General features: G+C 40.1%; 1 protein-coding gene and 1 pseudogene across 3 annotated transcripts in view; one reads left to right on the top strand and one right to left on the bottom strand.

The window, feature by feature from the left end:
• Window positions 1-2,295: 2,295 nt before the first annotated feature.
• On the bottom strand, window positions 2,296-2,690 carry LOC118997663 (dolichol-phosphate mannosyltransferase subunit 3-like; annotated as a pseudogene).
• A 4,097-nt stretch (window positions 2,691-6,787) lies between these two features.
• Window positions 6,788-24,770, top strand: part of ZMYM4 (zinc finger MYM-type containing 4) — a 142,837-nt gene continuing 124,854 nt past the window's right edge. Inside the window, exon 1 of one of the 3 annotated variants that reach the window (XM_037061459.1) lies at window positions 6,788-7,171. In XM_037061459.1, coding sequence (XP_036917354.1) covers window positions 7,133-7,171 — 39 coding nt within the window. In that variant the 5' untranslated portion in view covers window positions 6,788-7,132. Of the gene's footprint in view, window positions 7,181-7,232; window positions 7,357-24,770 lie in introns of those variants that run through there. The other 2 variants (XM_037061458.1, XM_037061460.1) reach the window with 2 other exon arrangements.

The following is a 24,770-nucleotide window of genomic DNA, read 5'->3' as shown; positions in this document are numbered from 1 at the left end:
AACTGAAATCACCTTTGAAAGGGAAGAGATTTCATACTGTTGATGAGATTCAGGAAAATACAACAGAGCAGCTGATGGTGATTAGAACTGGGTGAGGTTCTGAGGTGTTGAAGGGGTCTGAGGTGTCATTGTCCCATGTACAATGTTTCTTGTATCTTCTTCAATAAATGTTTCTAGTTTTTATAGTACTAGGCTGGATACTTCCTGGACAGACCTCATATGTTATAAAATAAATGAACCTTGAAAAATATGCTAAAGGAGCCCTGGCTGGTGTGGATTAATGGATTGAGCACCAACCTGTGAACCAAAGAGTCGCTGGTTTGGATTCCCAGTCAGGGCACATGCCTGGGTTTTGGGCCAGGTCCCCAGTAGGGGGGGCACTAGAAGCAACCATACATTGATGTTTCTCTCCCTCTCTTTCTCTCTCCCTCCTTATCTGTCTAAAAATTAAAAATAAATAGATAAAAAGAAAAAGGTATATGCTAAATAAAAGAAGTCAGACACAAGACCATATATATTGTACAATTCCATTCACATGAAATGTCCAGAATAGGGAAATCTATTGAGACAGGAAGATTAGTGTTTGTTTAGGGCTTGTGCGAGGGAGTGATGGGGCAGAAAAGGGAGTGATAGCTAAAGGGTATCTTTCTGAGGTAATGCAAATGTTCTAAGAGTGACTATGATGATGGTTGCTTATATCTGTGACTATAGTAAAAACCATTGAATTGTATAGTTTAAATGTACAGTGTGTAAGTGATATCTCAGTAAAGCTGTTTAAAATATTGAGTTCTGGGTATATGTCCAAAGGAATTGAAAACAGGGTCTCAAAGAGATATTTTTACATCTATAGTCACAGCAGCTTTATTCACAATAGTTGAAAAGTGGAAGCAACCAAAATATCTTCTGAGACTGTACTCTCTCCTGGTTTTCCTTCTACTTTGCTGATCTTCTTTTTCTTCCTGAGTTATACATATTAGAGTTCCTCCAGGTTCAGTTTAATTTATATTCTCTGAATAATTCTATACAGTCTCACGGTTTATAGTAATGATTCACACATCTTTGTCTAGCCCTGTTATCTGTTCTGAGCTTCAGATTGAAATGTCCAACTGCTCATTTGAAATTTCCACTTGGACATGCAAGAAACATCTCATGTCTAAGACACTATTCTTCCTTCCTTCTTTGCCCCACTTCCTCAAACCTTCTGCTCTGCTCTTCTCAATTGCAAATAATGGCCAACACATTAATCTAGTCGTTCCGGTTGAAAAGCTAAGTGTCATCCTTACATCATCTTTTTCACTCATCCTCAGCATCCAATTCATTAGCAGGGATCCCATTGGCTAAACCTCCAAAACATATCCTGAATTCAACTACTTTTCACTATTTCCACTCTAAATGCCCTAGGCCACACCATTGCATTTTTCACCTGAACTGCTGCAAAGCCTCTTATACCCACTCTTGCTCCATTATGGTTCGTTCTGCACATGATATCTGGAGGGTTCACATCGCTCTTTTTTTAAAAAATGTCTTCAGTGTTTTTCTCTCGTATACAGAATTAAATTAAAAGCACTTTACCATGGCTCTACTTCTCTGATTTTATCCCTTGCCCCTCTTCCTCAGTTCTAATAATATTGGCACCTTGCTATTACTGAACATTTCAAGTCTCTTCCTGTTGAGCGGCTTTACACTTGCTGATTACTGTTCCCAGAATGCTCTGCCCCTCCATTTATTTGCACAGAGTCACTCTTGCTCATTATTTAACTATCAAATCAAATATCGCCTCCTTGGAAAATATCTTTTCTGGTTACCATATTTAAAGTAGCCCTACTCCCATCACTTTTCATCTTAGTACTTTGAGTAACTTTCTTCTTGCTAACATTCTCTGACTTTTTCTAATATACCTATATGTCAAATTTTGTTTAAAACACACTTGAAGCCAATGGATAGAATTCCTTTAAGCAGTAATCTCTTTGGCAGAGAAATGCCAAGACTCTTACATAGCTGCTCTTTCCCTGTGTGCGTGTGCCTAAGACAGTGTCTGCATGTGTAAAGCATTATGGTGTCGAGAGGAAGCCTGAGACCTTGAATATATTTGATCTCCTTGTAGTATTCTCTTACTTGTCTGAGTGCTCAGAAACCTGTTGATCAGCAAGTGGTGTATCTTATATCCTGGCCTTTGTAAGCTTGCTAAGAGCCGTGAAGCCAACCACGGCTTTTCCTGAGGTTGGCTGTTACTACTTTTTTTTCCCTGCCCAGTGAAATCTATTGTACAAATCTATTTCCCCTTATACTTGCCAGTCAGTTTTCTTGGCTACCTCTCCTCTTTCTCCACAGGATATGTGGGAACTTCTGGATACATGTTTGTTTACTGAAAGTAAACATACTCTTTAATGGGGGATGGGAGGGAAGGGCTATCCTGGCAGGAATGGGGTTAGGGTGTCGGAAGCACATTCCTCTGTAGGATAACTCAGCTCTGGCCTCCTGGATCTGGCTCTGCAGCTTATGAAAAGTGGCCTTAATTAGTCCACAGTGCCCAGGGCATAGCATCCAGGACACACCAGCAAGTAGGTGGGGAGTGGCCACAAGAACTCCTCGCATAACAAAGGCAGTTCCAGGTCCAGGACCCCCATGGTCAGGGCCACCCAGACAGAGCCCAGGAGAGCCAGTGCCCAAAGCTTCTATGCTAATTTCATTATGGTTGCTTCAGGGCCACTCTGCCACCCTCCTCACTCTCTCCATTCAGCCCTCTGAGTACATTTTATATCACACCTGAGCTAAGGGCCACTCACCTGCAGAGCTCTTTCCAAGATCCTGTAACTAATTTTGTATGTGGAATTTTGCATCCTATACGTTTTAAACTTCCTCCCCACCCCATCACATAAGCCTCAAAACCCACAAACTTGGATTCACCCCTCTGAGTGCGCCAAAAGACACTCTGAGTTGCTAAATGCAGGCCTTCTCCTTCCTCTCAACTAAAGTCAGGGCATCACTTTTTACTGATACGTGGCTGTTTGCTTGTTGTTATGGGTATAGTCTGCAAGCCATCTCTACTTGGAATTCCAAGCAGAAGCAAAGCAAAAATGCTATTTTATTTATTTATTTAAATATTTTATTTATTTTTCGGGGAAGGGAAGGAGAGAGGGAGAGAAATATCAATGTGTGGTTGCCTCTCATGTGTCCCCCACTGGGAACTGGCCTGCAACCCAGGCATATGCCCTGACTGGGAATCAAACCGTGATCCTTTGCTTCGCAGACCCTCGCTCAATCCACTGAGCTACGCCAGCCAGGGCGTAAAAATGCTATTTTTAAAAAAGTTACTGATTTTAGAAAGAGAGGGAAACATCGATCTGTTGTCTTACTTATTTACGCATTTATCGGAAGACTCCCACAGGGGTACTGACCAGGGACTGAACCTACAACCTTGGTGTGTGAGGACAAGGCTCTAACCCACTGATCTACCTGGCCAGGGATGCTTTTTATTCTGAAGAGCTGGAGTAGGAAGATGGGGACACGTGTCTCTCAATCACTGCTTCTTTCATTTCTTCCTTCTTCTTCTGTCTACCCTTTGAGTCAGGATGGGTAGAAAAAGTGTCTCCTCTGGAGTACAGAACTCTATGAGATTCTGTGTGCTAAGCTTCGTAGGTTAAATGACGTTAAGGAAATTGAGCAAATTCCTTTTCTCTCTACGAATCCTGGGCTGGTATTTGTTTGTTGAATAAATAAATAAGTCTCAGAGCTATACTTCAGGCAAGGGTCTATAATGAAACATGATTTAAACAAGAGAATTAAAATGATCCGGTTTGATATTTGCAAAATATGATGCCATTATATTCTACTTTTTAAAAGACAAGTCAGAAAATTGGATTTGTATATGAAACATCCCATTTTATTTTATTTAAAAAAGATTTTATTTATTTATCTTTACAGGCAGGGGAAGGGAGGGAGAAAGGGAAGGAAACAACACTGTGTGGTTGCCTCTCAACTGCCCTCTACTGAGAACATAGCCTGCAACCCAGGCATGCACCCTGAATGGGAATTGAACCAGTGACCCTTTGGTTTACAGGCCAGCAATCAATTCATTGAGCCGCACCACCCAGAGCTGAAATATCTCATTTTATTTTATTTATTTATTTTATTTAAAACAGAGTCTTTTTTTTTTAATTTTATTTATTTATTTATCTTCAGAGGGGAGAGAGGGAGAGAAACATCAATGTATGGTTGCCTTTTGTGTGTCCCCTGCTGGGAGTTGGCCTGCAGGGAACCAGCCTGCAACCCAGGCATGTGCCCTGGCTGGGAATCAAACCGCGATCCTCTGGTTTGCAAGCTTGCACTCAATCCACTGAGCTACAGCAGCCAGGGCTGAAATACCTCATTTTAAATGTTGACATATAATCAATAAAATTTAAAAAGATATAAAATAATTTGCTGTTAATGGTGCTAGCAACAAAAAGTGATCCAAGAGATTTAGTGGAAACAATTGATCCTCTCAACAACCCACTTTACAGGTGAGAGAACTGATGTACAGAACAAGTAACTTGACCAAGATCACGTAGCTATACCTAGTGCAAACTAAATACGTGTCTTTGGAACAGATATGTTTGCGAGACTACTGACTTGCAACCTCCAGTTTATGATATATTTGAATAAGCCGGGAAGAAAAAGGCTTTGCATTGTGGCTTGGCTTCTCTGCTGAATGACCTTGGACTAGTCACTTAATCTATATAAAACCCTCTGTAAAGTTAGGATGATTAGCTTAGCAATGTTCACTAATGTTGGTTTTCTCTTTTCTCCTTCCCTGTATGGATGATTGTACTGAACATTCATGATGTGCTTGTATATTATCTGGACTGCACAAATCCTGCCTGTTGTTCAAGCGTCAATACATTCTCAGTACTTCTAGAAACAATCTGATATAGGAGACAGCCTAGGACTGAGAGTCAAGATACCCATTTCAGCCCTGATACTGTGTTACTAATCCTTTGGGTGATCTCAAGCAAGTCACATCCTTCTGGCCCTTTGTGTCTCCTTCTTCAAAAAATGTGGACTTGGATAAAACCTGGCTTTAAACTGTGTTCTGAAAAATGCAATATTTCTCTAATGGTGGGAGAGGACATGAAAGAGAAGAAAGAGGTCAAGTGGGAGGTTTGGTGAGTAGGTTTATGGGTTCCCTATTTTCACTTTAAACTTAAAACTTCATTTTAAGCCATCAGGTTTTATTAGAAGGGAATATTCCACTATCAATAAAACAGATGGAAACTACTAGACCTTTCATGTACCCACATTCCCCGGAACTATCTTTTCTTGGCTTCTCTTTTTATTCCCTCTTGTTCTGTACATGGAACTAAAGGGTCTGACAGGTTTGTAAAATTCTGGTTGAAATATACATTTTTTTCTTTTGGTTCTTCTCTTCTCTTCCCTACCCAGAAATGGAATTAAAGATGAACAGGCCTAAGCAAGAACCAGCATGGAAGCTCCAGCAATTTCACAGTTTCAACAAAATATGATGGATTAATAAAGTCCTTGGTTTCAAAACAACTACCGAGTGACACACAAAAATTAAAGTGACATACTGAAGTTTACATCTCATTATCCTGTGACTTTGGAAGTTGCTTTTCTGTTTTTAATCATGGGAAATGATCTTCAGAGGCAACTTCTTTGGGCTTCTTACTTATACGATATCCCTAAGCTACCATCATGAATTCCATTAGGGCAATTTTCTCCACCCGCACGCAGCTGGGGGACTGGCATGGATAGCCAACAATCAATCAAGCCAAGCTCTTCCGTTATCCTCAGCTTTGGTTTCAGGGCAAGGTAGACCCAAATCCATTGTTCAGTTTTCTGCTTAGAGATTAAGGTGCTTATCCTTTAAGTCAAATTCTCAAAGTTGCTTCCACGGTGGTGAGAACAATATCTCACCTTATCAATAGGTGAGATATCACAATATCTTATCACAATATCTTATCACAATATCTTACACAATATCTGCAAATCATCACACATCTTCAGAGAAGAATTACAATTTTCTAAAAGTATCCTGGAACTTTAATCTTTTAGATAAAAAATTTATCTGTTGCTTTCAAGACAGCTTGGTGCATCGAAAAGCCTGGATGAATGTGACTGAAATCTTGAGCCTAATTTCACGCCAGCTTCTACGTGCCTTGGGGCAATTACAATACTTCCCTTGACCAGGCTGCAATTTTACCACTGGCAGCTCTGGAGTAGATGGTTCCCCAAATCCTCTTGATTTAGATATTCTAAGGACAAATTACTATCGAGGAAATTATCTCCAGTTGTTTGTTCAATCTTCAAAATCAACAAAAGATCTGATTTTGAGGTTAGGCAATCAGAGTTGACCCTTAATGGTCTATGGTCTGTGCTTCAGACCAGGCTGTCTAAAAGAAGGAAAGCTGTGCCTCCTTCAAATGACTGACTGTTCCCTTACTGGTTGGGATTCTTCACCATCAGAGGTCCACTGAGAACTTCAGCTCACCATCATTTTCTCTTTACACTGGTATCTCTCCAGTCAGGTGTAAGATGGTGATCTAGACCACTCAACAACATTTCACCCAATTCTCCAGATAGCCCTTTCACTATTTCTTTCACTCTTCCTTCACCACTGCATCATGGTCCCTTTAAGACAGAAGCCATAGTTGAGTGGTGGGAGTAGCAGCTGGAAGCAGAGAGACCTGCAGGATTTGGCCTACACTGGGCCACTCACCGCGCAGGCTCATGACCGGGGGCTTGGTGGGAAAGGAAGGAGGGGCTTACGGTGCGCCTGCGCACCAGGGGCGCGCGCAAGGGGCTGGTTTAGTGATCCCTTTAAGAAACCGCAGGCGGAGGAATTTCTCTGAGAGAAAATAATCCTACTCACGGGGCCCCTTAGAGGCCATTAACCCCCCGAGTCCCAGCCCCCCTTTCCTGGGCAGGCCCTACCGCCCACGCGCGCACCCGTGGGAGCTCAAGATCTCCGACCCAGCGTGCGGCATCCGCCCCCTCCCCACTTTCAGCGTCGGTCTCCACTAGGTCCCGGGAAGCCGCGAGGTGGCCGTGCCTGCAGTGTGGGCGGGGGCCGGGGGCCCGCGAGCTTTCACCGCCACCACGCCAGGAGCCGCAGCGGTTCCAAGCGGGGCCCAACATGGCGGAGAGAGAGGTGGAGTCCGGCCCCCGAAAGAGGGTAGGTGAGGTGAGGCAGAACTCGGGCAGCGGGGGGCGGGGCGGGAGCTGCGTCTCTCGGCCGGGGCCGGGAATGGCCAAGCGCAGGCTTGTGGCGGGGTCGCCGATTCCCGGTTGGGGAAAGGTTGCGGTCAGAACTGAGGCAACCTTTCGTCCGAAACGTTCTGGAGAGTGGTTCTTGGGCAGGTGGGACAAAGATTTGCTGCTGGTGGGGAGGGGGAGGGGCGGGGGCTGTTGTTTGCTTTTAAAAATTTGTGCAGCATTGGCGGCGGGGCGGGGGGAGGGGGGTCGGTTACTTGGGCCAGGGGAAGGCAGGTGTCAGATTCTTCAGTACATCTTTAGTAAATCACAGTCTGGAAGTTTAACTGGGGAGAGGTCCGGTGGGGGTGGTGGCGGCGGGAATAAGTCGTGAGGGGGGTCTCAAGAGGGATAACCAGAAGGTTCTTAAGTAGCACCATTGCGAATTCATTTTCCTGCCTCCTTTACCTCCTCCCCCCATAACCGTTACAGACCAAGGTGGAGGTGGTGCTCGTAGCTGTGTGGAAGTGGGGTCATTGGCATGTCCTGATTTAGGAAAAAGATTTTGGCAACTTTAAACGTCATGTTCTAGTCTAGCCTTTTTACCAACAATTAAGAACGTGGGAGAGTATGACAAGTTTTGTCATTACAAGGATGTACCCAACCAACCTGCAGAGGTGAAGCCAATTCTATATAGATGTTGAATGCTTTTCAAAGTTTGTCTGGAAACTTTTTAAATTTAATTCTGAGTGATTTTTAAATGGGGAACAATACAGTACCAACAATTGAGCAATATTTTTCAGACTTTTACTTCTTCCCCCCATAGCACGTTAAACAGTGAGTTTCCTATTAGGAATCTTCCTTTTAGGAATGATTTCAAAATAATCAAATTAGTTTTATGCCAACTGCGGAAAAAAATTACTACTTTATTGAGAATGCCCTTTCGATTTAGCACAAACTTACCAATCTCATATATGATACTTAGGCTAACATTTTGAGTGAGTGCTTATTATGTGCCTAGCACTATGCTTTCTAGGAAGAAGTTAACTTAACAATTAACTATGTAAAACCAGTTTTTCAGATGAGGAAATGTAGCCATTAAGGGGTTAAGTAATTAAGATCAGATAGCTAAAGATGTTTAGTAGTTGAGATTTGAATCCAGGTTTGTCGCAACTAGAGTGCTTGTGTTGGATGCCACATAGGAGATTCTTTTTTTTTTTTAAGATTTTATTTATTTATCTTTAGAGGGTAAGGGAAGGAGTGAAGGAGAGAAATATCAATGTATGGCTGCTGCCTCTTGTGCCTCCTCTGCTAGGAACTGGCCTGCAACCCAGTCATGCGCCCTGACTGGGAATCAAACCACAATCCTTTGGTTCACAGGCCTGTGCTCAATCCACTGAGCTACACCAGCCAGGGCAGGAGATTCTTTCTTTAATCTATGTTTCTCTCCCTAAAAGCTTGAATTGTAAATAATCAAAGTATTTTGATTATTTACAATCATTTAAACAATTTTTAAGCAATTTATTAGGAAAATATTTTCAGCTACACAGCAAAATTGAAAAGTTTACAGGGAACATCTCTGTATCCACAACCTAAATTTACCATTAACGTTTTACTACACTTGTTTTGCTGTATTTATCACGTTTGTCTATAACTATCTCTTTATCCATTCATCGGTTGTTAATGCATTTTATTGTATTTTGAGCAATTAAAACTTAATGTTTATAGTCTTAGGCTTATAAAACTTTAGATCCTTCTTATGCAATAATTAATCATAGGTTAAGCTGTAGAACAGGTTAAGCTGTACGATAGTATGTCCAAATACTTCATTTAATATAAATATTGGGTGTGAAATGTACATGTTTTGAAATTTTAAATCTTCCTTTGAGCTGTGAGTTTTAAGTGATACTCCCTCATTAGGCTTGAGTGAAAGCATATGGCATATGGTCACCAATGAAAATATATAGGGGAAATTACTTTAGATGGTCATTCAGGATCTCTGAATTCATCTACTAATCCCGTTGTCATAAGATAGAATGTTCTAGAAAATATCTATGCACTTCAGTAACAAATTCAACTGATTTTAAATATATTCTTGACTAATACACTTAACAGGTGCCACACTGGTAGCTGTCTAAACTTTTAAGTTTTTAAAAATACACACAGCTCTTATACAAGTAGAACAAAGACTGGCTGGTGGTTGGGAGAGGGAGGGATAGGGGCTATTGATTGCTTCTAAAACTTTGTTCAGCATTGGGGGTTGGTTACTTAGGCCAGGGGAAGGCAGGTGTCAGATTCTTCAGTACATCTTCAGTAAATCACAGTGTGGAAGATTAACTGGGGCGAGGTCTGATGGGTTTCCCCATTATTTTACCAGCTTTGTTGAGGTGGAAGGTTACATTCAGTATCTTTTGGACTCCATAACGCATTTCATTCTTGATATTTGGTTAGAATGTTCAGTATGGTTCCAAGTGGTACGTGTGGGATATGAGTGCTTTTTTCTTTGCATGTGTGCACGCACACACACGATCAACTCCATGTGGATTTTATTTGTATACTCCAAAGAGATTTAGTAAGGACTATGCAGTATGATATCTTTTAAAATAACTTGATTGTTTGCCTTGAGGTAAGTTAAACAAATTAAATAGGCATAGATAATAACTCTGTAATTTAATCTAAAATTTCATCGGTGACATAGGGTTGTATTTATGATGCTTACAAACTTTGACCTTTATAATCACAAGTCGCAAAAAGTTTTTTGAGCAAAAATGGTATATGCTATATATTGTGCTATGGTGTTTGTGATGTTTTGGGATAATATATTCTGGCTCTCTTGCTAAATTGTGAATTCCTTTACAGTATAGCCCATTTCATTTGCTTTTTTTTTTTCATCTCTAACACCTACGACCTTAACACCTACAACCTTCACATAGAAACTCAAAAGAGATACTGATTTTTGGTAAGAAGAGTGTACTTATTATAATAGAGATTCTATGGCTTGGGTACCAAGTTATTTGCTTTGTGTTTTTTGGTGCTTCTGTAAATTTTTCTTATCCTCTATTTTCCGAAGTTCTCTTCTGTGGATCCAGATTTAGGGGTCTTCTGATTTTTCTGGGTTATGCTTAGGTGGGAATGTGTATTTTATTTATTTTATTATTATTATTTTTAATTCTCACCCTAGGATGTGTTTATTGATTTTAGGGGTCGGAGAGAGAGGGAGAGGGAGAGAAACAGAGGAAAATCATCAATGTAAGAAAGAATCATGGACTGGTTACCTCCTGTTCCCACCCTGACCAGTGATTGAACCCACAATATGGGTAAATGCCCTGATCAGGGATTGGACCTGCAACATTTTGGTGTACGGTGCGATGCTCCAACCAACTGAGCAACCCGGGTAGGGTTGGGAAAGTGTATTTTAAGACCATTGGGTTGCCCTGATCAGGTAGCTCAGTTGATTTAGAGTGTCGTCCTGATACATCCTGATATGCCAAGGTTGTGGGTGAGATCCCCCAGTAAGGGTGCGTGCAAAAATCAACCAAAGAGTGCATAAATAAAGTGGAATAACAGGGTTTTTTGTTTGTTTGTTTTTTTATTTTTTAAAAAAGATTTTTATTTATTTATTTATCTTTAGAGGGGAAGGAGAGAGGGAGAGAAACATCAATGTATGGTTGCCTTTCATGCGTCCCCTGCTGGGAGTTGGCCTGCAGGGAACCGGCCTGCAACCCAGGCATGTGCCCTGACTGGGAATCGAACCGCAATCCTCTGGTTCGCAGGCCCGTGCTCAATCCACTGAGCTATACCAGCCAGGGCGAATAACAGTTTTTTTAAATTAATTGATTTATTTATCTTTAGAAGGGGAGGGAAGGAGAGAAATATCAATGTATGGTTGCTTTTGGTGCATCCCCTGCTGGGAACTGGCCCCTGCTGGGGACTGGCCTGCAACCCAGGCATGTGCCCTGACTGGAAATCGAACCTCGATCTTCTGGTTCGCAGGCCCGTGCTCAATCCACTGAGCTACACCAGCCAGGGCTTGGAATAACAGTTTAATGTTTCTCCTCCCCCACTTCCTCTGTTTCTAAAAAGTAATTTAAAAAAAAGATCAATGGGTTAATAACCTTAAAGTTCTTTGTAGGCCTGTCTGAAGTCTTTTTTTGTGCTTGTGGGCAATTAGAATAATAGATATTAATTAGACAAGATTAATATGACTGTACTCAGATCACATCTGAATTCCAGTCTCTCAATTTGTGAACCTGAAGAAGCAGAGTATGAGTGGATGGTACTATATCCATCTATCATCTCTACTATAGAAAGAACCAAATTCACTTGAAAACTAATGACAAACATACATGCTCTCTCTCTTACTTTTAATTCAGAATATTTTTGAGACATTATGAATATTTTGTAAACATTTATAAAATAAGTTAAATTTATTTATTGATTTTTATTTATTTATTTTTTTGAGAGAGAGGAAGTTTTGGGGGGGAGGGGGAGAGAGAGAGAAACATTGATTTTGTTGTTCCACCTATCGGTGCATTCCGTGGTTGCGGCTTGTATGTGCCTGGGTGTAGATCAAACCCACAACCTTGCTGTATTGGGATGATGCTTTAATCAACTGAGCTACCCAGCCAGGGCTCTAAAATAAGTTTTAAAATTTATTAGGTTGGCTTGTAAGTAGTGAAATTATTTTATGCTTGGATATTAAAATAAACTGTTATAAAGCATGGAATCTCACTCAACCTGGTGGCCATATTTTTTTTTGTGAAGTTCGTATGTCTTTTCAAAGTTTACATAGAAAATAATAATTTGTAAATATATGTGTTATTACCTGGTCTAGTAAGTTGTGTCCATTTTTGTATTTGAACTACTTTGTATATTAAATTTGATTTGGTATGCTTAAAAGAAAGAAAGACATTTATAAGTAGTATGATTCCATTTTTGTAAAAGCAAACTGTCCTTTCTCCCCTCTTCATATATGTGTCTGTACCTGTATATGTATGACTTTGGAGAAAGTTGCAGAGGCTACATATCCAGGGGTTACCATAGATCACTTTCAGGGATGGGGTGAAAAAGGAAATGGAGAATAAAGGGGGAAATTTTGTAAAAATTTATTTGGTATAATAGTTAAGTATAGACTATAAAATTATCTGTATTATTATAAATATGTAAAAGTTATTTTTTGAGACTATTTATTTTTAGAGAGGGGGAAGAAAGGGAGAAAGAGAAAGATCAATGTGCTAGAGAAACAGATTGGTTGCCTTTCACACACCCCCAGCTGGGACCCTGGCCTGGAACCCAGGCACACACCCTAGTTGTGAATCAAATCTGTGACTCTTGGGTTGGCAGACCGGCACTCAATCCACTGACTTAAAGACAGAAAAAAGAAAATACACACTAAATATTTTAAATCTGTGATTGATTTTAAAGGTAACATTTGCGCTGCCTTTGAAAATGGAATGAGTTTCTTATTTACTAAAGAAAGGTAAATGTGAAATTGCAATTTCTATGGATATTTAGAAGATACTTAAAAATATTTATTAATTTTAGAGAGAAGAAAGGGAAGGGAGAAAGATAAATACTGATTTGTCATTCCACTTAGTTATGCATTCATTTGTTCCTGTATGTGCCCTGACCAGAGATCAGACTCACAACCTTGGTGCATCTGGATGATACTCTAGGTGAACTATCTGGTTCAGGTCCTAGAAGATATTTTCTTTACCTTAAAAGTTCCCAAATTCCATATTTTATTGGGTATAAATAATTGTAAATGAATTCACACTACCATGTATATTCAGTTCTGTTTGGATGTTTCTAACTTCTACATAGACACTCTGCTAATTTTCCATAATGCCCTTATTTTATTAGTAAGCCATTTAGACACTTTACTCTAGCTCAGGGAACCTTGGCAGTGCTGATACCATCTCAAGTATGTTGGATACCTAGTGAGGTAGAAGATTTTTTTTTTAATTTTTATTTCTTTTTTTAAAGATTTTATTTATTTATGTATCTTTAGAGGGGAAGGAGAGAGGGAGAGAAACATCAATGTATGGTTGCCTTTCGTATGTACCCTGCTGGGAGTTGGCCTGCAGGGAACTGGCCTGCAACCCAGGCATGTGCCCTGACTGGGAATTGAACGGCGATCCACTGGTTCGCAGGCCTGTGCTCAATCCACTGAGCTACACGAGCCAGGGCTATTTTTGAATGCTATATTAGGGAGCCAACCATTCTTTTAAAAAAATGAATCTTCATTGAATTTCTTTCCCATTATATTTAGTCCCCTACCAACCCCTCTTTAGTGAAGACTGTAACATGTCCTTTAAATAGCCTGGTTATCTGAGTTTACTGTATATAATTATTTTAACAAAGGAAAGAGAAAGGAAGACATTATAGCATAGTATAGCATAGTATTCAACCTAATACTAATATTTGACCATTTGACCTATAAAAATGTGCTTTCGTATGGCTCATGAAACCCTCCCTCCCTCCCATTTTTTTAAAAAAATTAATTTTCTTAAAATATTTCTTTATTTTTAGAAAGGGGAAGGGAAGGAGAAAGAGGGAGAGAAACATCAATGTGTGGTTGCCTCTTACATGACACCCACTGGGGACCTGGCCCACAACCCAGGCATGTGCCCTGACTGGGAATCGAACCGTGACCCTTTGGTTTACAGCCTGCGCTCAATCCATTGAGCTACACCAGCCAGGGCCCTTTCTTTCATGTTAGACAGAGGGGAAAGGAGGGAGAAAGAATGGGAGAGAGACATCAATGCCAGAGAGAATAGTAGATTGATTGCCTCTTGTGTGAGCCCCGGGGCCTGCACCTGCAACCCAGGCATGTGCCTTCACCAGTAATCAAACCGGCAACCCTTTGCCCTGTGTGACATTGCCCAGCCAACTGAGCTATATAGGTTAAGGCAGGCATGGGCTATTCAAAGTCAGATTGTGGTACAGTCTTTCGTTATTTAGCGATACTGGGATAGCAACACCCCAAAGTACTTTCTTAGGTATATTTTATTGATTTTGCTATTACAGTTGTCCCATCTTTTCCCCTTAAACCTCTTCCACCCTGGGTCCCCTCCTGCTAGCATCCCCCTGCCTTAGTTCATGTCCACGGGTTGTACGTACAAGTTCTTTGGCTTCTCCATTTCCTATACTATTTTTAACCTTAGATGGGAAGCCCTGCCTATTTTGTGCTTACCAACTATGCTTCTTATTCCCTGTACCTTTTCCCCTTATTCTCCACCCCCCTGTAATCCTCCATGTGATCTTCATTTTTGTGATTCTTTTCTTGCGCTAATTGTTGGCTTAACTTGGTTTTGTTTTTTGTTTTAGGTTTAGTTGTTGATAGTTGTGAGTTTGTTGTCATTTTACTGTTCATAGTTTTGATCATCTGTTTTTTTGTTAGATAATTTAACATTTCATATAATAAGGGCTTGATGATGAACTCCTTAACTTGACCTTATCTGGGAAGCACTTTATCTGCCTTTCCATTCTGAATGATAGCTTTGCTAGATAGAGTAATCTAGGTTGTAGGTCTTTGGATTTCATGACTTGGAATACTTCTTTCCAGCCCCTTCTTGCCTGTAAGGTCTCTTTTGAGAAATCCGCTGACAGTCTGATGGGAAGTCCTTTGTAGGTGACTGTCCCCTTATCCCTTGCTGCTTCTAGGATTCTCTCCTTCATTTTAATCTTGGCTAATGTAATTATGATGTGCCTTGGTGTGTTCCTTCTTGGGTCCAACTTCTTTGGGACTCTCTGAGCTTCCTGGATTTCCTGGAAGTCTATTTCCTTTGCCAGACTGGGGAAGTTCTCCTTTATTATTTGATCAAATAAGTTTTCCACTCATGGCTGTTTCTTTCCCCCTTCTGGTACCCCTATAATTCGGATGTTGGAATGTTTAAAGATGTCCTGGAGGTTCCTAAGCCTCTCCTCATTTTTTTGAATTCTTGTTTCTTCATTCTTTTCTGTTTGGTCATTTCTTTTTCCCTTCTGGTCCACTCCCTTGATTTGATTCCCAGTTTCCTTTCCATCACTCTTGGTTTCCTGTGCATTTCCCTTCATTTCAGTCAGTTTAGCCTTCATATGTTCCTCTAATTTGTGACTATAATCAACCAGTTCTGTGAGCATCCTGATCACCAGTATTTTGAATTGTGCATCTGAAAGGCTGGCTATTTCTTGGTCACTTAGAATTATAGGCTTTGGGGCTTTGCGCTGTTCTTGAGTCATGTTTGGTATGTTTGCACCTGTTACTCATGAGGGGCAGAGCCTTAGGTATTCACCAGGGCGGGGCGACCCAGTCACTGGGTTGTGATGCTGTATGTGGGGGCGGGGTCAGAGAGGGGAAAAAATGGCGCTTTGCTCTGCTCCGCTCTCTCTCAGATTTCTGTTCCCTCTGTGGCTTCCCACAAGTAAATTTGGCCCCTCTGGTGCTGGTTCCTGGGTGTGTGGGCTTGTGTACTCTCCAGGACCCCGTGGGTCTCTCCAATGAACTCTCTGTGGGCCTGGGAGCCCCTCCTGGCCCTTCGACCCCGAGAAAGTGTTTCCAGTTGGTGCTTTCAGGCTCTAATTCCCATCGCTGGGGCCCTAGCCTGAGTGGTCTGTTTAACTGTGTACTTATCCGCTTGGTTTATCTGCGCACGAATGGGTGACCACAGTCAGCCAGCTGCCCTGTGCCCTCACTGGGTCTGCCCGTTGCCACCTCACGCCTGGGATCCACCAACCGCCTCTGCTCCTGGGTTGGTCGGACCAAGATCTTTCCAGCTCAACCCCGCTCAGCCGCTGACTCCGCCCCTCTTACCAGTCTGGCTGAATGGTTTATTGTCGTCAGACTTCTGTACAGTTCAGTTTTCACTGTTTTAGCTTCGTTTTTGTTTCTAAAACTTAGCTGTCTTTAAATTTAGTTGTGGGAGAGGGCGTAGTGTTTCCACCTATGCCTCTATCTTGGCTGGAAGTCTATTTTCTGTAGTTTTGATGTGTTCTTTCATTTGGGCCATGTTTTTTCTTCTCTGTGTACCTGCTACATTGTAAGGGGTGGAGCCTTAGGTATTTGCCAGGGCGGGGCCACCCACTTCACTGCAATGTGGCCCTCTGTGGGGGAGGGGTCTGAGAGGGAACCGTCTTGCTTGTGTGGCTCTCCCCCTGCTTCCATTCACTTTCCTCACTTTCCACAAGTGGATTGTGCCCTTTCAGGGGCCAATTCCTTGGTGAGCAGCTGGACTTGTGTATGTTTCAGGATCGTTTGGGCCCCTGCAGCAGTGTCTTCTGTGAGAGCAGGACTTTCTCCTGCTGCCACAACCCCCACAGGTTTTTACAGAGGTTTTGAGGCTTTGGTTTCCTGCTCTGGAACCCTGGGTTGCATGGTCTGTCTTGCTCCCCAGTTGTTCCTCCTGGCTTATCTTCAGGCAAATGTGTGATATCCTAGTCAGCCAGCTGCCTTGTTGCCCACTCCGGCTTCCCATCTCCGCTCCTCCTATCAGTCTGGATGAATGTTTCTTTAACTCTTGGTTGCTGGATTTCCACATAATTCGATTTTCTGGCAGTTATGGTTGTTTACTGTTTTTAAATCAGTTGTTATCCTTTTGGTTGTATGAGGAAACGAAGCGTATCTACCTACGTATGCCTCCATCTTGGCTGGAAGCTCCCATGCACCTTCTTATATTTAAGGAATAGTTAATATTTTAATTTCAATCTTACTGTTTTTCTGCCTTCTCAAGAGCTTGAACTTCTTCTTGCCTTTGACCAAAGATAGTACTTGAGAGACATTTTCTATCCGTCATATAGACTAGCTACTAATTTGAGCTCTTCAGTGTCAGGGATCTCATGTGCTTATCTTACATCTCCCAGTATGTTGTCTTATAAATTTAAATGTTATATATGTATACTCATATACACATTTATAAGTGAAATAAAAAAACTTACCTTTCATAATTCCGTATCAATATAGAATATAAAATACAGATTGGTACAATGAAACGCCATGTCTGTTGCCCAGCTTTGACAGTTGAACAGTGAATCAACACTTTCTTGTCTCATCTTCCTTTTTCTTTCATTTTTTTGTTGAAGTGATCTTAGGCATTACATCATTTATAAATATTTCTGTATGTATTTCTAAAAGTTAAGAATGAAAAAAAACCCAGCCACAGTACTATTAAAACTAACAAAATTGAGGGTTGTTTAATCCAGTCTCTGTTCAGATTTCTCTGATTCTTTAAATATCTTTTTACACTTGGTTTGTTTAATTTACCATTTCATTTGGTTTATATGTCTCTTAATTTTCTCTCACCTTTAACCACCTCACTCCCTATCCTATACCTCCTGCACTTCTTCCATGCTATTTGTTGAAAAAGTAGGTCATTTGTCTAGGAGAATTTTCTGCATTCTGGATTTGGTTGATTGAATTTTTGTGGTGTCATATACATTGTTACCCTTCTTATTTCTCACAAATTAGTAGTTAGATATATAGGGCAGTAGTTCTCAACTTTGGTTGAAACTTTAGTAGAATTACCTGGAGAGCTCTTACTTAAAAAACTTTTTTTTTTGTAAAGTTTTTTTTTTTATTTGCGAGAGAGATACATCGATTGGTTGTTTCCCGTATGCACCCTGACCATGGGATGGAACCCACAATCTAGGTATGTGCCTTGACTAGGAATCAAACCAGCAATCTTTCAGTCCACAGGATAACACTCCAACAGACCGAGCTATACTGGCCTGGGCACCTAGAGAGCTTTTAAATATCCTGATTTTCAGGTCACATTTCAGATCAATTAAATCAGAATCCATGAGGTGGATTGTAGGCATCAGAAGTTTAAAAAAAAATTTCCTGAGTGATTACAGTCTGCAGTCAAGGTTGAGGAACTTGAATTAGTAGAGCTTGATGGCATTTAGTTTTTTTAGAAAGTAAAATTCATAAGTAGATTGATTATATAATTTATTTTCAGTCAACAATTTTAATAATGAAAGGGTATGCTAGTTAATAATTATAGTGGGACAATAGCTGTAAACTGCTACTATCCTGGACAAATTAGGGTATATAATTATCCCGTTAGAGGATACTGTGAATTCTTGTTGCATCATTCTAAGAGGCATGTAAATGATTGTGGCACTTACAGTGATAATAAGATTGATCAGTTTAGGTTGTGTCAGCAGGATCCAAATACAGTTTCTTAACTTTGCAACTAATGTATTTATTAGCCATTGATGATTATTGCCTACATTTGTTATTTCATTAGAAAAGTGATTTTTCTGTATATTCTCCTATATTTATTCACTGGACTTCTTCCATAAAGAATTCCCTCATTAATTATTTGTTTGCCCTGTAATATCATTTGTATAACAAAAGCATAAAGATTTTATTTATTTGTCTTTAGAGAGGAAGGAAGGGAGAGGAGGAGAGAAATATCAATGTATGGTTGCTTCTTGTGAGTCCCCTTCTGGGAACTGGCCTGCAGCCCAGGCATGTGGCCTGACTGGGAATTGAACTGCGATCGTGTGGTTCGCAGGCCCGCTCTCAATCCACTGAGCTACACCAGCCAGGCCCATATTTACCAATTTTTAGAAAAATGAATTGATGGCTTAGTAAATACCAAAGGTAATGTTTGGGGGGGATATCGTAATAAACTTACAGATTTTAATGTATTCATTATATTTAAATTTATTGTCAGTATTTCTCTTTTGATGTTTAAAATTGTCACATTTTGAGTTGCCATAACAAATCGCTATAAACTTGGTGGCTTAATACAACAGAAATTTATTTGCTCACAGTTCTGGAAGTTAGAAGTCCCAAAACAAGGTGTGGGGAGGGCCATACTGTCTCTGAAGGCTCAGAAGGAGAATCTTTTGTCTCTTCCAACTTTTGGTGGCCTCAGATGTCCCTTGATCTTTGGTAGTGTAACTCCAGTCTTTGCCTGAGTTCACAAGGCCTTTTTTCTGTCTGTATCTTTTCTATTTCTTCTAAGGACAGTCTTCTTTGGATTTAGGGTCCATTCAAATCCAGGGTGATCTCATCTCAAGATCCGTATATTAATTACATCTAGAAAGAAAAAAAAGTTTATTTTTAAAAAAATGTCTTATTTTTTTTAAAGATTTTATTTATTACTGCCGTGGCTGGTGTGGCTCAGTGGGTTGAGCGCGGGCCTGCGAACCACACAGTCGCGGTTCGATTCCCAGTCGGGGCACATGCCTGGGTTGTGGGCCACTTCCCAGCGGGGGACTCATGGGAGGCAACCATACATTGATATTTCTTTCCTTCCCTTCCCCTCTAAAGATAAATAAATACAATATTTTAAAAAAAGATTTTATTTATTACTTTTAGAGAGAGGGGAAGGGAGGGGGGAAGAGAGGGAGAGAAACCAGTGTACAAGAGATACATCGATTGCTTGCCTTTCACGTGCCCCTTACTGGGGACCTGGCCTGCAAACCAGGCATGTGCCCTGACTGAAAATCGAACCAGTGACCTTTTGGTTCATAGGCTGGCGCTCAATCCACTGAGCCACACTAGCCAGTGCTAAAAAGAAGTTTATTCCTAAAAGGTCACATTCTAAGATTCTAGGTGGATATAGCCTTTGGGGGCCACAATTCAGCCTACTACAGGGTCTTTAAGTCAGCACCTGAATCCTTTTTAAAAATTGTTATTTTTTTATGCTTAAACAATTACTTTACATTTTTATGTGCAAGCTATAACACAAAATTTAACATATTAACCATTTAAAGTGTATAATTCAGTGGCATTAAGTTCATTAACAATGTTGTGCAGCTGTCACCATTCACTATCTGTTTAATCCCAAACAGAAACTCTGTACACATTAGGGAATAACTAACTCCTCATTGCCCTTCCCTACAGCTCCTCCTGTGCTTTAATCTACTTTCTGCTTCTATGAATTTGTCCATTCAGATATTTCATCTGAGTGGAATCATATAATATTTGACCATTGGCATCTGGCTCTTTCACTTAGCATGTTTTCAAGGTTCATCCATGTTGTAGCATGTTTTAGAACTTCATTGTTTTTTAATAGCTGAATAATAGTCTATTGTGTATATGCTACATTTTGTTCATTCATCTGTTGGACAGTTGGGTTGTTTCTACCTTGCTCTTGTGAAAAAAATTCTATAAAATTCTATAGAACTTGCTATTTGAGTCCCTTTGTTAAGATTCTTTTGGCTATGTAACTGGAAGTGCATTTGATGGGTCATATAAGAGTTCTAAGTTTATCTTTTTGAGGAATCACCAAACTTCCACAGAGGCTGTGACAGTCTCCATTCCCACTGACAATGCAGGAGGGTTCTGATTTCTCCACATCGTCTCCAGCACTGTTCTTTTTCTTTCTTTCTTTTTTTGATAGTAGCCAGCCTAGTGGGTGCGAAAGTAGTATCTCTTGGTTTTGATTTTTATTTATTTATTTATTTATTTATTTATTTTTTGAATTTTATTTTTTAATTCTTGTTCAAGTACAGTTTTCTGTCTTATATTCCCAGCCCTGCCCCTCCCAGTGCTCCCCACCTCCCTCCCATTTCCGCCCCCCCACCTTAGTTATTGTCCATGTGTCCTTTATACTTGTTCATGTGAGTCCATCACCTTTTCCCCTATGATTCTCTCCCCTCTGGACCCTGTCAGCCTGTTCCGTATTTGAGTGTCATTGGTCATATTTTGCTTGCTTGCTTGTTTTGTTGTTTAGATTCCTGTTAATGGTGATATCATATGGTATTTGTGGTTTATTTTGCTCAGCATAATGCTTTCCAGTTCCATCCATGATGTTGCTAAGGGTAGGAGTTCCTTCTTCCTTTCTGCAACATAGAATTCCATTGTGTAAATGTACCATAGCTTTTTGATCCAGTCATTTACCGATGGGCAAATCTAAGTTGCTTCCAACTCTTGGCTATTGTAAATTGTGCTGCTATGACCATCAGGGTGCATAGGTTCTTTTGGATTGGTGTTTCAGGGTTCTTAGGATATGCTCCTAATAGTGGAATTGATGGGTCAAAAGGCATGTTCATTTTTAGTTTTCTTAGAAAATTACATACTGTTTTCCATAGTGGTTGTACCAGTCTGCAGAGGATCGAGAGACACATGAAAAGATGCTTGATATCTCTAGCTATCAGAGAGATGCAAATTAAAACCACAATGAGATACCACTTTACACCAGTCAGAATGGTTATCATAAACAAAAAAACAAACAACAAGTGCTGGAGAGGTTGTGGGGAAAGGGGGACCCTAGTTCACTGTTGGTGGGATTGCAGACTGATTTATATTTTTTTAATGACTAACAATATGGAGTACGTTTTCTTACACGTATAGGCCATTTATATATCATCCTTGGAGAAATGTTTACTTAAATTCTTTGCTTTGCCCTCGTTGGTGTGGCTCAGTGGATTGAGCACTGGCCTGTGTTGTGGACTGAGAGGTTGGTTGCAGGTTCAATTTTGGGTCAGGGTACATGCCTGGCTTGTGGGCATGTACTCCCCCAGTTGGGGGAGTGCGAGAGGCAATTGATTGATGTTTCTCTGTCTTGTGCCTTTTCCTACCTTCCCCTCTCTCTAAAAAATAAATAAAATCTTTTAAAAATTAAAATAAATTCTATGACCACTTTAATTTTTATTTATTTAAATCCTCACTCAATGATATGTTTATCGATTTTAGAGAGGGAGGAGAGGAGAGACAGAGAAATATCGATGTGAGAGAGAAACAATTCATATGTTATCTTCCACATACATCTTGACCAGGGACCTGGCCTGCAAACCCATGCATGTACCCTGACCCAGGGAATTGAACTGACGATCTTGTAGGATGACACCCAACCCACTAAGCCACACCATTCAGGGCTCCTTTGCCCATTTTTAAATTGCGTAGTTCATCTTTCTGTTTTAGGAATTTATATATTCTAGATATTAAATTCTTACCAGGTAACATGATTTGTAAATATTTTCTTCCATTCTGTGGGTTGTCTTTTTACTTTTCTGATAGTGCTCTTTGATCCCCAAGTTTTCAGTTTTGATGAAGTCCAATTTTATCTATTTTCCTATTGTAGCTTGTGCTTTTGTCATATTTAAGAAACCATTGCCACATCTAGGATCAGTAGTTTTTCTATTATGTTTATGTCTAAGAGTTTTATACTTTAGCTCTTAAATTGGGTCTTTAATCCATTTTAAGTTAATTTTTGTTTATGGCATAATGTTGTATAATTTTGTTCTTTCGTATGTGGATACCCAGTTTTTTCAGCATCGTGTTTTGAAGTCTTTTCTCCCCATTGATGATCTTAGCGCTCTTGTCAAAAATCAGTTCACCTTTGCATTAATCATCTTGGGTTTCAATAACAAAGTACCATAAACTTGGTGATTTAAATCATAGAAATGTATTTCTCCCAGTTCTGAAGAATGACCTAACCCTAAATGACCTAAGAAATCACCGAGTCTAATAGGTGCTTTTCAGATGTTTCATCCTTTCTTTCTCTCTCCCTTTCTCTCTCTCTCTCTCCTTTGAGAAAGAGAGGAAGAGAAAGAAAGAACAATGTGTTGTTCCGCTTATATATTCATTCCACGTATATATTCATTGGTTGATTTTTGTACACGTGTTGACCAGGGTTGGAACCTACAACCTTGGCCTATTCAGAGCATGCTGTAACCAACTGAGCTACCTCAGCGAGGAAAGAACCTTTCTTACTTCATCTTAGATATCTTAGATATCTTACTCTATTGCCCATTCCCTCCTTGAAACCTCTCCCTTTGTTTATAAGATGGCATTCTCATGGTTCTTCTCTTGGATTGCTCCCTTTAGGTCATCTTTGATGCTTTGCATGCTCAGTAAGTATTGTTCCCTAGGCATATATTTTTCTTGGGTTAATCTCTTCTACAGTAGTAGTGCTTTATTTGTATTTTGATATCTTAAAAGTATTGCTAATTCAGGATGCCTAAAACAGAACTTTTTTTTAACTGAACCCTTTATCCTCTGGCAAGTACTTGCTCTTCCAAATAGTGCCCTATTCCTTCTCTACCTCTCTTTCTTTCCATGGTTTGTCTTTTAATTATTGTCTTTTAGTCACCCAAGTTAGAAACTTCTGAGTCATCTTGCTTTTTCCCTTTCCCTTAATCAGTTTTAGTTTTTAAGTCTTGTGCAGATTACTTCAGATAATAATTTTGAAAACTTTATTTCTGCTGCCACCACCCTAGTTCTGGTACTCATTTTGCTTATTTTGTCTGTTTATTTTCATGCCTTAACAATTCTTTTCCTTTTCTCTTCTCTATTGTTTTGTCTATTCCATTCATTTTATACACTCGGAGACTGCTTTATATTTGAAAATGAGAAACTGTTCATCTACAAGATGACAGATTGGCTCCCTTAATAGTATTGCAATTCAACTCATAGAGAGCAGGCTGACAGCTTGGGGTGGGTGAGGGGAGGGTGGAGGGATGGAGTGAAAAGGTGGGGAGGAAGAAAAAGGACTCTTGGGTAGGGACAACAGTGGTGCTTGCAAGGGGTACGGGGTGAGTAGAAGTGGAAGAGGGTATAGAGGGTATAAATGGTAATGGAAAAAATACAGTAAAATAAAAAAACCCCACAAAATCTTAGAACACCTTAATTCCATTTATTCCCCGCATGACTTCTGTGAAATTGCTGTCATGTTTTAATTTAAAGTTATTGTCATATAGTCAATTTAAATATGTAAATTTAAAACAATTGCATAGAAGTCACAAGGGGAATAAATGGAGTTAGATTGTTTTTAAGATCTTCTGTTTATTCAGTAGAAAAGTAAATACATTAATTAAAAAAATACTATTGCAATTCCCCAAAATAGGCACTGTTTGTATTCTTTCCCTTTGGTGAGAGGTAGGTTGCCTGACAGATCTCACTCTCCTAGAAATTTACTTTTCCTTCAGAGTTTCTTTCTGATTTTTCTCTGCCACTATTGTGCTAGCCTTGGTAGGGGTTCTACTTTGGCCCTGCAGACCAAATGTAGAGACAGACTCTTATCTTTGCTTAATGTCACCCAGAACAGTTGAGACCAGCCTGTGGCTTTTCAGTTCGCAGGCTACTGCTCAATCCACTGAGACCCAATAAGATTTTATTGAAAGTTTAGTAGGAAGGAATTACAAAATACATGTAATTGTTCTTACATGTGGCTGATCAATAAGAAATGGGCAACATTAACCTGCTGAACCTACAGCCTGTCTTTTAGGGAGCAGAGGATGTCTTTTCTTTGGAACTAAGAAACAGCTTGAAATCTGGGGGAAAAGAATTAATTTTTTGCCTTTTCTTCTAATGACCTATTATCCTGACCTATAATTTATTGTCTTTTGGCTGACTGGATATGAGTTCACTTCAGGAGATTACCTCCTTTCATCAGAGTTGTGTTGTTTGTTACTCAGCCCCAGTAGATCAAACAGACCAACCTCAGTATAAGAGAGATTGTTTATTCAGTAAATAATTTAGGGTGTGTATCAGGCATGGTTTTAGGCGCTGGAGAAATAGTAATGAACAAGAAAGACAAAGGTTTGTGTTAGTGGTGGGGGCAGGATAGAAAATAAACAAGAAACAGATAAAATAATTTTAGGCAGTGAGGAAAATAATAAAGCATGAGATAATATGGTAGTGATTG

The sequence above is a fragment of the Sturnira hondurensis genome, unplaced genomic scaffold (assembly GCF_014824575.4).
Source record: "Sturnira hondurensis isolate 20B ecotype Veracruz unplaced genomic scaffold, ASM1482457v3 Scaffold0013381, whole genome shotgun sequence".
Lineage (NCBI taxonomy): Eukaryota > Metazoa > Chordata > Mammalia > Chiroptera > Phyllostomidae > Sturnira > Sturnira hondurensis.
This window is presented reverse-complemented; position numbering and strand designations above follow the sequence as displayed.